The sequence below is a fragment of the Schistocerca americana genome, chromosome 5 (assembly GCF_021461395.2).
Source record: "Schistocerca americana isolate TAMUIC-IGC-003095 chromosome 5, iqSchAmer2.1, whole genome shotgun sequence".
NCBI classification, from domain to species: Eukaryota; Metazoa; Arthropoda; class Insecta; order Orthoptera; family Acrididae; genus Schistocerca; species Schistocerca americana.
In genome coordinates this window covers 583405007-583420103 of record NC_060123.1, presented here as the reverse complement: position 1 = coordinate 583420103, position 15097 = coordinate 583405007, and the positions used below count along the sequence as shown (strand labels likewise).

At 45.4% G+C, this 15097-nt stretch overlaps 1 protein-coding gene across 1 annotated transcript in view; it reads right to left on the bottom strand.

Moving 5' to 3' along the window:
- Positions 1–473: 473 nt before the first annotated feature.
- LOC124616554 (UPF0605 protein CG18335) overlaps positions 474–15097 on the bottom strand; it is a 46596-nt gene continuing 31972 nt past the window's right edge. The window contains exons 4-5 of the mRNA XM_047144872.1: positions 10513–10643; positions 474–536 (exon numbers count right to left, since the gene is read on the bottom strand). Of these exons, the coding sequence (XP_047000828.1) occupies positions 474–536; positions 10513–10643 (194 nt within the window). The remainder of the gene's footprint in view (positions 537–10512; positions 10644–15097) is intronic.

Below are 15097 nucleotides of genomic sequence, written 5' to 3'. Positions count from 1 at the left end.
TGTTTGTTATGACCATTTTTTATGCAACATTATTCATAACTATAGTATTATGTGTGTAGGAGCTGCTGTCTGATTTTAAGAAACATGTTTCGCTTTTTACATCGGTATAAATTATCCCCCATATTATGATTGTCCTGGTGGGAGAACCCATACAGGTATGTAAATGCTTTTCCATCCAGCTGAGGTATAATGTAATAAAACTGATATCAATAGTTGTGGATATCCTATGCCCAAGATAAATACCATATCGACAAACAGTAATATACAATACATATTTGGCGTTAAGCACTGAAACAGTATGGAATGATTGGGAAATGTGGTCCACCATAAGATGGAAGTTTGCACTGAAGTTTACGGCTGCCATTACGTTAATTTAGATGTAATTGCTGTGGGGCTAATGATAGTATACAACTTATACAGATGAATATGTGATATCCTACATTTATAAAATCTCACCTCGTCGGGTGTTGCCTCTAATGCCACGGAAGCTTTTGCTGTTCTGGCGGCAGTGGTGTCAGCGGCAGGCTGACCTCAGGCTGAAAACGCGAAAAAAGCAACTTCTGTAAACCATCCCAATATGTCATGAGTGCATGTTGAGCGTACTTCTACAGGTATCTCCATGCGTATTTACCTTCCCTTTACAAGTAAAAATACGAAAGAAGTGAGTAATTTTATACTGCAAGAATGAGGCAATATTGTTAGATCTTAATAGAAACCATCATATGTCTCCAGACAGAGATAGGCGTAGCAGAAAGCGAAAAATACGCCTTATTACTTTAGAAACGAAATGTTGACTGTGTTAAGTAGACTACTAATTAGATTAACTTCCGAAATTTAGTGTTTGCAAAATACGTAGGGTGCATTTGAAAAAGATCACTTTGTGTTTAGGCCGCATCATTACGAAATATTTAAGAAATTTAAAATAACTTCGTTTCGATGGAGCGATTCCTTTCCTAGATGTAGAAGTATACGATAACCAAGCGGCCAACTTGGGCATAAAGTATACAGGAAACCGAGATACACCAACGTACACTCTAAGACAACAATAAGAAAAAGCGACCAGTGAGAAGGAATTGTAAGTATTCGAATGGCACGAAATCGGTAATTGTGACGTACTCGTGCAGGAAAACAAATGATTACAATATCGGCAAAATTGGATGATTTATTCAAGACAAAGAGCTTCGCCAATTGAGTAAGTCAGTAACGTGTTGATTCATCTCAGGCAGCTACTCGGGTTGGCATTGATTGACAGAGTTGTTGAATGTCCTCCCGAGGGATATTGTACCAAATTCTGTGGAACTGGCGAGTCAGAGTCAGAGTCTAGCCCTAGGTGGCTAGAGGGGGCTGTCGATAATGCTCCGGACGTCGTTAACTGTGGAGAGATTCGGCGACCTTGCTGGGCAAGGTAGTGTTTGCCTGCCAATTGTATTCAACTGTATTGCATTGCGTGACACTGGGGACCTAGAAACGATGGAGAGGCTTCGTCCACCCGTAGCTCTCAGTGGTTCACAGCCCTACAACAGGCTACAGCGGTCCGCCCACCCCACCGCCGCCCCACACCGAACCCAGGGTTATTGTCGGTTCGACCCTCAGTGGACCCCCCCCCCCCTCCTCCCCCCCCCCCCCCCCTCCCCCCAGGAACGTGTCATTCCAGACTTGTGTAGCCCCAAATGTTTGCGTGGTAAATTATGGTGTACGCGAACGTGGAAACGGTGTTTTCTGCTGGGCGGATTCGTGCCGGGTACCGGTGCGCCTTTCTGGTCGGGAAGCAGCGCGTTAACCGCGCGGCTAGCCGGGCGAGCGCAGTGTTTACCAAGCACGATGTCAAGAAGTAGAAACCCTCGCCATGTGCGGACTAGCATTATATTGCTAAAATGTAAGCCCAGGATGACTTTCCATGAAGGACAACAAAACGCGGCATAGAATATCGTCGACCTACCGCTGTGCTGCAAGGGTGACGCGGATTACAACCCAAGGGGTCCTGCTATGAAAAGAAATGCACCGCAGACCGTCACTCTTGGTTAACGCGCAGTATGGATGGCGACAGTCTACTTGTTATCGCATTGCTGTCCGGGGCCTTTTCCGACACGTCTTCGGCCTGGAACTTCATTGGATGGAGTAGAATTGCCTTCACTGATGGGTCCCGCTGCGAACTGAGCTTCGATGACCAGCAAAGACGCCTCTGGAGACGCTACGGGCAGTGGTTGTATACCTACCAGATTGTCGCTCGCCACACGGCCACACAACTAGGACCAATGGCTAGGGATGCCACTTCTTTTCGCAGCAGAGCCCCCTTGGTTGTCATCAGTGGTACCCTTACGGCAAAGGCGTACGTCGAAGAATACATTCTACGCAACGTTTTGTTACCTTTCATGGCAAGTCATTCGTCGCTTACTTTTTAGCAAGACAACGCCCTCCTGTACACGACGAGAGTTTCTACAGCTTGTCTCTGTTGCCTGTTTAACCCAGCCGTATCCAACAAGGTCACCGGATCTTTCTCCAATTGAGAATGTTTGGAGCATTATGGGCAGGGTCCTCCAACCAGCTCGCGACGTTTACGATCTATCGCGCCCGTTGGACAAAAGTTGGCGTGAAATTCCTTAGGCGGGCATTCAACAACTCTATCAATCAGTACCAACCTGAATAATTGCTTTCAAAATGGTTCAGATGGCTCTGAGCACTATGGGACTTAACATCTGAGGTCCTCAGCCCCCGAGAACTTAGAACTACTTAAGCTTAACTAACCTAAGGACATCACATACATCAATTCCCGAGGCAGCATTCGAAACCTGCGACCGTAGCGGTCGCGTGGTTCCAGAGTGAAGCGCCTAGAACCGCTCGACCACACCGGCTGGCCAACTGCTTTCAAATGGGCTAGAAGTGGACCAACGCTTTACTGACTTGCTCAATTTGTGATGCTCTTTCTCCTGCATAAATCATCCAATTTCTTTGAAACTGTAACCATTTAATTGTCTCTACATGTACATCATATCTACCGATTTCAGTCCCATTCGGATACTTCCTTCGCGGAGCGTCGTTTCAACATACAAAGAGCTATGAGGCGCAGTGAGGATTAAAAAGACAAATAAACAGAAGAGCCTTTTGCTGTTGCTCCCTTATCTTACGTGAGAAGCGTCTTCGACAGTGTAGCCAAGGCGCTGCGCCTCTTGGGAATTAACCCCGCAAAGGATTCCTAGAGTCACTCCACAATATAGGCGCCTTCGAACTCGATGTGATGCAGCAAAGTCAACATCGGTGAAACCGGGAGACTGATTAACAAGCACGTGCCAGAGCACGAACGCTACATGCGACTGAAGCAACACGATAAATTTGATATAGCTGGACACCACCACGACTGTGGTCGACCTAACAATTTTCATGAACGTCGTGTGCTTGCTATGCAGCCGTGGATGCAGCATTCAGAAATAAGAGAGACTAGAGAAATAATTAAACGCCCCAGCAGCCTGTGCAGGTAGAACGACGACAAGTAATCGACATCCCGGATACCAACGGTTCCCGACCAGCCAGCGAGCAGCTACATATGATCCTGGTTTAGCGCTATATGGGTCCGCCCCCGTTAGCTGAGTGGTCAGCGCGGCGGAATGCCATGCCAAGGGGCCCGGGGTTCGATTCCCGCCTGGGGCAGGAGATTTTCTCCGCTCAGTGACTGGGTGTTGTGTTGTCCTCATCATCATTTCATACCCATCTCCGACGCGCAAGTCACCCAACGTGGCGTCGAACGCAGTAAGTACTTGCCCTCGGCGGCCGAACATACCCGAATGTGGGACTCCTGGCCCGCAATGCCGTACGCTCGTTTCCGTTACAGCGCTATACGGAAATGGCCGCAAGAGAACTGCCGGTCGGTATCAGCGTATCTCTGCAGGAAAACGTTGACACTGAGTACAAGCTGCCGATTCGGCATTGCCTGCCAGTCACTTGCCGTTGTAATGAACACAAATAGCCTACTGTACAGCCATCCGTCCACATAAAAACTTCGCATTGTGGCCCAGATGAATCAATCAAGACTGACCGTCAGCCGTGTCATCCTCTGTCAATGGCTTCACTTTGGTGCCGTATGGAATGGCACGGTGTGCGTACACCGCTCTCTCGGTCGTCATCGGCTTTCTCGACTTTGGAGCCACTGCTAATCCATCAAGTGGCTCCTTAATAGGTCTCACGAGACTCAGGTGGAGCCCAGTCCAGTCCTCCGATCAAGGAAAAATCTCTGGTAATATGGATAATCGAAACCTAATCCTCCGCATAGTAGTCAGGAAGGCTGACCACGAAGCTACAATCCTTCTATAGAAATCTTTACTTCAATTTGTGAAACGGCATCCCAGAATATGAGATCGGTAATTACCTGACAACCGAATTAAGGCAGTATGAAGGGGAAGACAATCATCAGAATCCGGCATTTAGTCGCCCTGGGAAGAATTGCTTCAAATACGGTCGAAACGCCGGTACCGTATTTCATACTGACGAGGCCCAATAGCGAAAGCGATTTTATTCATACCGACACTGGCGGTTAGATCCTAAAACCTTATAAATGCTGTCCAATAACGAATGTCATTTTTAATTTTATAATAGAATACATAATTGATTTAAAAATTGATAGTATTATTGCGTCAGTTTGTAACATAAAGACTACGATTAAACATAGAACAAAGTATCAGGCAAATTTCCTCCACGGCTTCGTCTGCACACGTCCACTCTGTGTACAAAAGCCGGCCGGTGTGGCCGAGCGGTTCTAGGCGCTTCAGTCTGGAACCGCGCGACCGCTACGCCCGCAGGTTCGAATCCTGCCTCGGGCATGGATGTGTGTGATGTCCTTAGGTTAGTTAGGTTTAAGTAGTTCTAAGTTCTAGGGGACTAATGTCCTCAGATGTTAAGTCCCATAGTGCTCAGAGCCATTTGAACCATTTTGTGTACAAAATTTTTGGAGATTCTAGGGAAAAGTTCCTCTTGCATTTGACCCATGACACGTCTTATTTCTGTCTTTTCTGGTGGTTCGTGGTTGTTCAGATAAATGTAAAATTTTACATACTCCCCCAGAAAAGTCACATGGTGTCGAATCACACGATCTCACCATTCCGAGAGATGAGACGAGCACGGAATCTTTCTCTCAGCGACATTGTTGTTTCCACATCATTGTGGCAGGTTGCCAATTCCGTTGGAACCATATACGTTCCATATTCAATTCTTACAATGACGACCACAAAAACCATGTGATCATGTGGCGATAACGATAACCAGTCATTGTCACTGCTTTTCCAGCCTTGTCTTCAAAAAAGTGTGGCTTATTTTAGTTAGCCTGCCCATAACTCGCACCAGACCGATTAAGAAACGTCTCACGGAACATGGGAGAATTCTCTGTGCTCAAATACAGTATGTTGTTTATTTACATAACCAATAATCTGTAAGTGTGCCTCATCATTGAACATTATTTTGTTATGAAAATCACTAGCCAATTCTGGTATTGCGAATACCCAATCGGCAAATGTTCGACGCTTCAAATGGTCCATCGGTTTCAGCTCTTGTGTTAGTTTGATGGTACAAGAATGCAATCGCAGATCTTTAAACTTGAATGCAAAATCCTTCTGGGAATGGCTAACTTTTGAGAACGGCGGCGAACCGAGCTCACGGGACTCCTGGCGACTGTCTCTCTGAGCCGGCCGGTGTGGCCGAGCGGTTCTAGGCACTACAGTCTGGAACCGCGCGGCCGCTACGGTCGCACGTTCGAATCCTGCCTCGGGCATGGGTGTGTGTGATGTCCTTAGGTTAGTTAGGTATAAGTTGTTCTAAGTTCTAGGGAACTGATGACCTTAGAAGTTAAGTCCCATAGTGCTCAGAGCCACTTGAGCCAATTCGGTCGAGTTTACCGCGCAGCTACGGGGCTCACGGACACAGCACTTGACTACCACGACAGGTGGAGGGACCACGTGAGGAATTGGCACCAGTTCTACACCGTATACTGCGCTCTGAAGTGACCTGGGTACTCGGTTAACAACTGCTCGGCCACTCCGGTCGGCCTCGTTTAGCAGGGTAACAAATATTTAGTTCAGTGAGCTTAAATTACTGGTCTTTCCTCATAGTTTATGCCTACTATTTCTGAGAGTTGCAAACATATTCACGTTGGCAGATTCTTTTTCTACTGTGATAAAATCTATGCAGGATTCTTGATATTTCTTAAATTTTGCCTCTTGCACAACTCCAGAACTGCCTGTCTGGTACTTTTACTTACCTAGCACCATACTGGCCGTAGTCTAACACATTCTCAGTTTTCACTTCCTTTCTACTGTATGCTTATCTTGTCAGCTCTTTGGCTCCATGGGTTGTTGACACCACAATTCGTTAAATTTGACTGCATTTTGACATCTTGCGGATTGTGAGGATGGTATTTGTCCGAAATTTAGATTGTATGACTCTAGTCTAACTGATTCTGCGCACTAAGTGTCACTTCTTCCTATAATTTCAGAAATTCCACAAAACAAATGGTTCAAATGGCTCTGAGCACTATGCGAATTAACTTCTGAGGTCATCAGTCGCCTAGAACTTAGAACTAATTAAACCTAACTAACCTAAGGACGTCACACACATCCATGCCCGAGGCAGGATTCGAACCTGCGACCGTAGCGGTCGCATTGTTCCAGACTGTAGCGCCCAGAACCGCACGGCCACTCCGGCCGGCCGAAATTCCACAGGTATGTTAAGTATTCCCTTTACCTCTTCCTCAAAGGTAACCTCGATTTCTTTTTCTATCTCATCATCAGGTAGTTGCTCCCCTTGTATAGTCACTCGATGTACCCTTTCTACTTATTCCTGCTCTCTCCTCAACATATAACTGTCTTAATGCCTTGCATTTTAATTCAGCGAAAGCTATTTTTACTTTTCTGTATGCTGAATCTACGATTCTTAGCTTTCCATTCTATTCAGTTTTGTCCAGTACTTCCTACAGCATTTTCTCTTTACCGTCTCTGCACTTCCTTTTAATTTCATTCTTAAGTGACTTATGTACTGTGTACCATTGTTTTCTTGAACATATTTGAATTTCCTTCCTTCATCGATCAATTGAAGTTCAGCATTTCTTCTGTTAGGCAAGGTTTCTTCTTTCAGTTTCTCTTCACTAATTCCAGCGACATCTGTACTGAGCATCTACTTTCATTTTAAAGATTTTCTAGTTTCTGTACTACTTCTCGACTCTTAGAATGTTACTCTTCGTCGATTTGTCAACCTTTTCCGCCTATCACCTCTCCTGGAGATCTGAATGGTGACCAATCCAAATTTTTTTAAATTTTTTTTTTATTTTTTTTGGCCAATGGAGAAACGTCAACACCTTTGTGCGTCTTTATATACAGTGGTTTCAAGTTGCCTTCTTCGTCTTATTTTGTTGATAATTACTAATTATACTGTTTTTAGGAAAGTTTCTCACATTAAGGGGAATATGGAGCCGCGAACTTCTGGTCACTATCTCTCGTCCTCTTCCACAGGGCCGCTGGCAGAATGACTCCTTCTACTGGAAGTCTTGGGCTGCTATTGCTGCTTAATTTTTTTCAAAAGTTGCCCAGTGTCTGGGTTGAGCCCGTGAGGTATGCTTATAACACATTTGCTGAATGGAATTAGATACGGGCCATGAAATGGACGACTGGGATGGTCGTCAAAGGCGTTACTGAGTTTAGTGTGCATCTTCCGCAGCTTGATTTCGTCTGTTAATGGCAGCTGCCGCCAATTTGGTTCGCGCACCTCTTTCTAACAAGATTACATGTAGTCACAGCTTTCGTCTTTCTTATGAACTGCTAACTGCTAACTGCTACATAGCGGAAAATTTCACTGAACGAAAGATCAATTATGAATCGCAAATCCTGCGGAGCTCGGGACAGTTGTCGTTACGTTCCTAGCACCTCACTTTTAACGCTCAACTTCGTGGTACACCTCGCTAAAAACTGCTCTGATGTCCCATTCCCATCAGATGTATCTATGAGCCAACTCTTCTTGAGCGCAGAATTTACCGGTAATATTTGACAGGTACTCTGGTCTGGTGGATCCAGAATATGAGTGACGTATGAACGCTTTTGGCAAAATTAGGGCAAGCAGTTCTACTAGCTGCCAAAATTGTGGATTTTTGAGTGTGTTTTCGACTCCGTTTCGTATTTCCTGAAATTAAATAACACCTGTTGGCTAGGAAAAGCCACTTCTCTAACCAGACCGCTGCCTCAGCAGGCAACCATTACTGTAGTGATCAATAGCCGTAATAACTATAAGGCGGGCGAAAGAAAATTGGTCCCCTCTGCCGATAATATATATTGGGTTGCCTATCCTCCTAGGAATGAATAAATTAGGGAATAAAGGCGAATATGTTCCTTTTTAAGGGGGGTAGGACGTCAAACGGGCCGACTTGGAGCAGGAGAGGCATCACTGGACATTTTAATTTCCAGTGTCTATACATTTACAAATAAATTCATAAAACTTTGTCAGCATCACCAGGAAGGATTCAGGATTCACACTCATTGCAGTGGAAGTTCGAAAACACAACAAAATAAAAATTTTTTGCGTGTGAAAATTCATTATTTTTTCACTTACTAATGGCTGTATTTGTTGCTATAGGTACACTTTTCTTCATAAGTTAGAGAGATTCTTCGATGAATTTTGCACAGCATACAAACCATACAAAATTTATTTGTAAAAGTATAGACAGTGGAAATTGAAATGTCCTGTGGTGCCTCTCCTGCTCCAAGTCGGCCGGTTTGACGTCCTGCCCCCCAATAATCTGAGATGCGGGAACCAGCTGCCTTATTCTGTTTTTCTAAGCACCTTTAAAAAATTTTCCTTGAAAGTTTGGCATGTGGAGATTTCACTCTCTTTATAACATGCAACTCATCTCTCACTCCCCAACTCTTCTAACTGTATGTCGTTCACACCCATTAGTGCATCGCTGTAAGTCCCCATTCACAGCCACTCCCACTTTTCCATTCTCACTCACTCATTCATCTCAACTTATTTTCATTACCTGTTTGTGTTTCTGTAGCTGTCACTGTCTCCTGTCTCACACCCACAGCCTCCTGGGCTCTGTCCTTCTAGTACTGCCTCCTCTGACCGTCACCGTATACCTCTTGCTACCTGTTACAGCTACTATCTCATTCATTCCTTCCCATGGCTGTTGTTTCTTCTCATTGTCACTATCTCTCTGTTGCTCGTTGTCATTGTCATACACTCTGTCTCTCACTATCAATGGCTCCCACCTACTTCTAGGTTTCAACGTCTCTTTCTTTATTCCTCTTCCAATGACATTGTCTCCTTCACTTTTTCCCTAGCATTGTTCCATCACAGTTAACTATGGTCCAATGCCCGTGTGTCCCACTGTTTCTGTCACACAGCCATTTTCTCCTTTGCCGTTTCTGTACCACAACCACTGTCTACTATCTTTCACTATTTATCAGTCTTCCGTCTCTTTCCCACTATCAATGTTTCCTTTTCTCTGATGATAAAAAAGCGCGATGTGTTCGCTGTCAGAATTCTTTGGAAAATTTTTAAAGGTGCTGAGCAAGGTAGAACGTGGCAGCTGGAAACCAATTATTCACTCACTCTTTTATCAGAAGTATGTTTTGTGTTCGAAAAGGACGATTTTTCTCCTGGTTGCCTTCTTTTCCCTGCTACAGCAGGCCTTATCGCTAATATGGAAAGAACTTTTGGGTCAGTAAAATTTTAATAGTTTACTTACGTGAAAATGAGAGAGGGCAGAATTAATTTTACACATCATACCAGACTGCAAGTGGACAAAAATTTTCCATGCGCTACAGTACTACAACGTGAGGTTCAGAGAACTCTTCTGTTGATATCGGAGACTCTTTACAGTATATTTCTCCGTGATCCTTCACTTTAAAAAGGACGTTTTCGTCTGACACCATGTTTTACACGTACAGGTAGGGTAACTTTGAACCTGTATATCAAAAACTGACAAAAATATCAAGAAAGTTTTCAAGCTATTTCGAGATTGTGGTCTTACGAATACACCAAAAAAATTACACTCATTTCCTGTGCATAGCCGGCTCGGGCTTGGAACGAAAATAAGTTAAAAACCTCTTATTTGGAATTTCTAAGGAGCCGCCCGTGAAATAATGGTGCGTCCAAAAGCTCCTTAAGGCCAACCACGAATGACGGCAGACGCAAAAAGGTCCAACAGATTTTCCCCATTTGTCTAAGCAGAAGGAAGTGTGTAGTATTCATACTTTGACCCTGTGATGGAGGATACTGACACAAAGACGATTCTTCTGCTAGGTATACAAATGATTCCGAGTCCAAGAGCTACCCAGAACGTTACCTTCCTTAAAACCCGAGAAATGAGCCCCGAAAGAATCGCGTTTTAATGCGTGGCGTTTTGGAACAAATAAGGTAGCGCACGTTGTCACATCCTGTGCGATAAATAAAAAGTCCTCTCCTAAAACTATAGGTGTGTATATAGTAAAGCAGTTTTACTGGAGGGAAAGTGTGTTGGCTGAGCAGTGGTTGCAGTCTCACCTGACAGTCCTTCTCTGTGTCCTGCTGCTGCCGCCGCTTCCGGCGTTCGTACATCTCGGAGAGAGACTCCGTGGCCGCGACAGAGAAGCGCAGGCCGGGCTGCGCGCTGGTCGCCTCCCCGGGAACGTGGCCTGCACAGTTAAAGGCGCGAAGTCATCACTATGCAGGTATTACTCCGAGACCACTGTCAGCAGCACCCTCATTGTGGCTTTACACAGCCAATCGACAAGGAAACTGATAGTGACGTTGTCTCTGAGACACTGGTTCCGTTGGCAAAATATTGTGTCTAACGTCTCGCCTACCTCTGCGCAAAGTATTATCTTCTACATCAACATCTATGTACATACGCCACAAGCAACTGTACGATCCTTGGCGGAGGGAACTCTGTACCACTAGTAGTCACTACCTCACCTGTCGTTGTCGCAAATAAAGCGACGAAAAAAATGACTATCTACACTGAAGAGCCAAAGAAACTGGTACACCCACCTAATATCGTGTAGGGGCCCGCGAGCACGCAGAAGTGCCGCAGCACGACGTGACATGGACTTGACTGATATCTGACGTAGTACTGGAGGGATCTGACACCATGAATCCTGCAGGGCTGTACATAAATCCGTAAGAGTAAGTGAGTGTGGAGATGTCTTTTGAACAGCACGTTGCAAGGCATCCCAGATAAGTTCAATAATGTTCATATCTGGGGAGTTTGGTGGCCAACTCACTAAAATCTTGATAACCTACTACTGTAGCAGCAGAGGAAGGAGTTCCTGGAGCCATTCTGTAGCAATTCTGGACCTGTGGGGTGTCGCATTGCCCAAGTCCGTCAGAATGCACAATGAACATAAATGGATGCAGGTGATCAGACAGGATGCTAACGTACATCTCATCTGTCAGAGTGGTATCTAGACGTATCAGGGGTCCCATAGCACTCCAACTGCACACGTCCCACACTATTACAGAGCCTCCACCAGCTTTAACAGTCCTCTGCTGACATGCAGGGTCCATGGATTCATGAGGTCGCCCCATACCCTTACGCATCCAGTCGCTCGGTAAAATTTGAAACGAAATCCGTCATGTTTCCCGTCATCAACAGACCAATGTCAATGTAGAAGCGCCCATGCGGGGTGTAAACCTTTGTGTCCTGCAGTCGTCAAGGGTACATGAGTGAGTCTTCGGCTCCGAAAGCCCATATCGATAATGCTCCGTCGGGTGCTTCGCACGCTGACACTTGTTGATGGACCAGCATTGAAATCTGCAGCAGTTTGCGGAAGGGTTTGCAGTTCTGTCACGCTGAACGCTTCTCTTCATTCGTCGTTGGTCCCGTTCTTGCAAGATATTTTTCCAGCCTCAGCGAAGTCGGAGATTTGATGTTTACCGGATTCCTAATATTTACGGTACACTCGTGAAATGGTCGTACGGGAAAATCCTCACCTCATCGCTACCTCGGATATGGTGTGTACCATTGCTCGTGCGTCGGCTGTAACACCACGTTCAAACTCAGTAAAATCTTGATAACCTACTACTGTAGCAGCAGCAGCCTATCTAACAACTGCGCCAGACAATTTTTGAGGCGTTGCAGACCGCAGCCCCGTGTTCTGCCTCTTTACATATCACTGTATTTGAATACGTATGCCTACACCAGTTTCTTTTGCGCTTCAGTGTCTATACCTCCGTATGAGCCCTAATTTCCTCGCGGTCCTTGTGCAGAATATAAACAGGCGGCAGTAGAATTGTCCTGCAGTCAGCTACAAATGCTGGTTCTCTAAATTTTCTCAACTGTGTTCCTCCAAAAGAACGTCGCCTTCCCTCCAAGGATTCCCATTTGATTTCCCGAAGCGTCTCTGTAATATCAGCGTTTTCCTCTAACCTAACGGTAACAAATCTAGCAGCCCGCCTCTGAATTGCTTCGATGTCTTCCCTCAATCAGCCCTGGCTCAGATCCCAAACACTCGAGCAATACGCTAGAATGGTGGCAGTAGCCGGCAGCCTATATAAGGCCTCCTTTATGAACAAACAACAGTTTGCCAAATACTGACCACTAAACCGAAGTTGATCATTCGCTTTCCCTACTAGAATCCTCACACGCTCGTTCCATTTCATATCGCTTTGCAGCGTTATTCCTAGTTGTTTAAATGAAGTAACTGTGTCAAGCAGTACACTACTAATGCTGTACTTGATCATTATGCGTTTGTCTCTCCTACGCATCCGCATTTACTTAGATTTTTCTAAATTTGGAGCTAGCGCCAATCATGACACCAACTATACATTTTGTCTAAGTCATCTGGTATCCTCGTACAGCCAAGCACCTCCAACACCTTCGCGTACACGACAGCATCATCAGCAAACAACCGCAGATTGCTACCCACCCTGTCCGTCAGATCGTTTATGTACACTGCTAACCTTTATAATTGCTACACCACCAAGATGACGCGAAATTTAACCGACAGGAAGAAGATGCTGTGATATGCAAATGATCAGCTTTTCAGAGCATTCACACTAGGTTGGCGCCGGAGGCGACACCTACAACATGCTGACATGAGATAAGTTTCCAACCGATTTCTCATACAGAAACAGCAGTTGACCGGCGTTGCCTGGTGAAACGTTATTGTGATGCCTCGTGTAAGGAGGAGAAATGCGTACCACCACGTTTCCGACTCTGATAAAGGTAGTATTGTAGCGTATCGCTATTGCGGTTTATCGTGTCGCGACTTGCTGCTCGCGTTGGTCGAGATACAATGACTGTGAGCAGTTTAGGGAATCGGTGAGTTCAGGGGGGTAATACGGAACGCCGTGCTGGATTCTAACGGCCTCGTATCACTAGCAGTCGAGATGACAGGCATCTTATCCACATGGCTGTAACGGATCGTGCAGCCACGTCTCGATCCCTGAGTCAACAGATGGGGACGTTTGCAAGACAACAACCATCTGCACGAACAGTTCGACGACGTTTGCAGCAGCATGGACTATCAGCTCGGAGGCCATGGCTGCGGTTACCCCTGACGCTGCATCACAGACAGGAGCGCCTGCGATGGTGTACTCAAAGACGAACCTGGGTGCACGAATGGCAAAACGTCATTTTTTCGGATGAATCCAGGTTCTGTTTACAGCATCATGATGGTCGCATCCGTGTTTGGCGACATCGCGGTGAACGCACATTGAAAGCGTGTATTCGTCATTGAAAGCGTGTATTAGTCATCACCATACTGGCGTATCACCCAGCATGATGGTATGGGTTGCCATTGGTTACATGTCTCGGTCACCTCTTGTTAGCACTGACGGCACTTTAAACAGTGGACGTTACCTTTCAGATGTGTTACGACCCATGGCTCTACCCTTCATTCGATCCCCGCGGAACCCTACATCTCAGCAGGATAATGCACGATCGCATGTTGCAGGTCCTGTGTGGGCCTTTCTGGATACAGAAATTGTTCGACTGCTACCCTGGCCAGCACATTCTCCCGATCTCTCACCAATTGAAAACGTCTGGTCAATGGTGGCCGAGCAACTGGCCCGTCACAACAGGCCAGTCACTACTCTTGATGAACTGTGGTATCGTGTGGAAGCTGCATGCGCAGCTGTACCTGAACACGCCATCCAAGCTCTGTTAATGTACAGGCGTATCAAGGCCGTTATTACGGCCAGAGGGGGTTGTTCTGGGTACTGATTTCTCAGGATATATGCACCCAAATTGCGTGAAAATGTAATCACATGTCAGTTGTAGTATAATATATTTGTCCAATGAATACCCGTTTATCATGTGCATTTCTTCTTGGTGTAGCAATTTTAACGGCCAGTAGTGTATATAGAGAATATCACACTTCCTTCGAGCACCGTGTCAAATGCTGTTCGGGAATCTAGAAATGTGAAACCTGCCTGTGCCATCATCCACAGTTCCCAATATTTCATGTGGGAAAATGGTAAGTCGAGTTTCGCACGAGCGACGCTTTCTAAAACCATGTGGACAGAAGCTTTCCGATCTCAAGGAAATTTGTTACATTTCAACTTAGAATATGTTCAAGAATTCCGCGCAGACCAACGTTAAGTATATTGATGTGAAATTTTTCGGATTCATTTTTTACCCTTCTTATATACAGAAGTCGGAATCGGCCCCTTACTTAGCTTTTATTTACCACGAATTTCTCGCCGAGCACCAAGTCCCAAGCCACTGGTTCTATAAAACTGTAGGCCTTTTTTCTTAATGCCAGATTGCTATAGAAATCTTGAGCATGTTCTAAGTCTGGACATAAAAAAAATCTTGAGAGATAAGATCTTCTGTCCGCAGAACAGTTGAACTTGGAAAGTATCACTCGTGCGATACTACTAAACACAATATCTCTTCGCTTCCAGGAGAAATGCTGCTGTTAAAGAGAAATACTTCAAGCTGAATAGAGTCATCTAAGAGGAATGTGAGAAATTATAACAGATAGTAGCGCCAGTATCCGATGATAACAGCGTAGATGAAGAAATAAAAGGCAGGATTGCCGCGAGAAATGGAGCTTACTGCGCCATGATTAAGAATACTGCCACGTCTCCAGAGCAGAAATTGAAGGTTACTGTCTGTCATACGGTTATAGGTCCGGTGATAGTG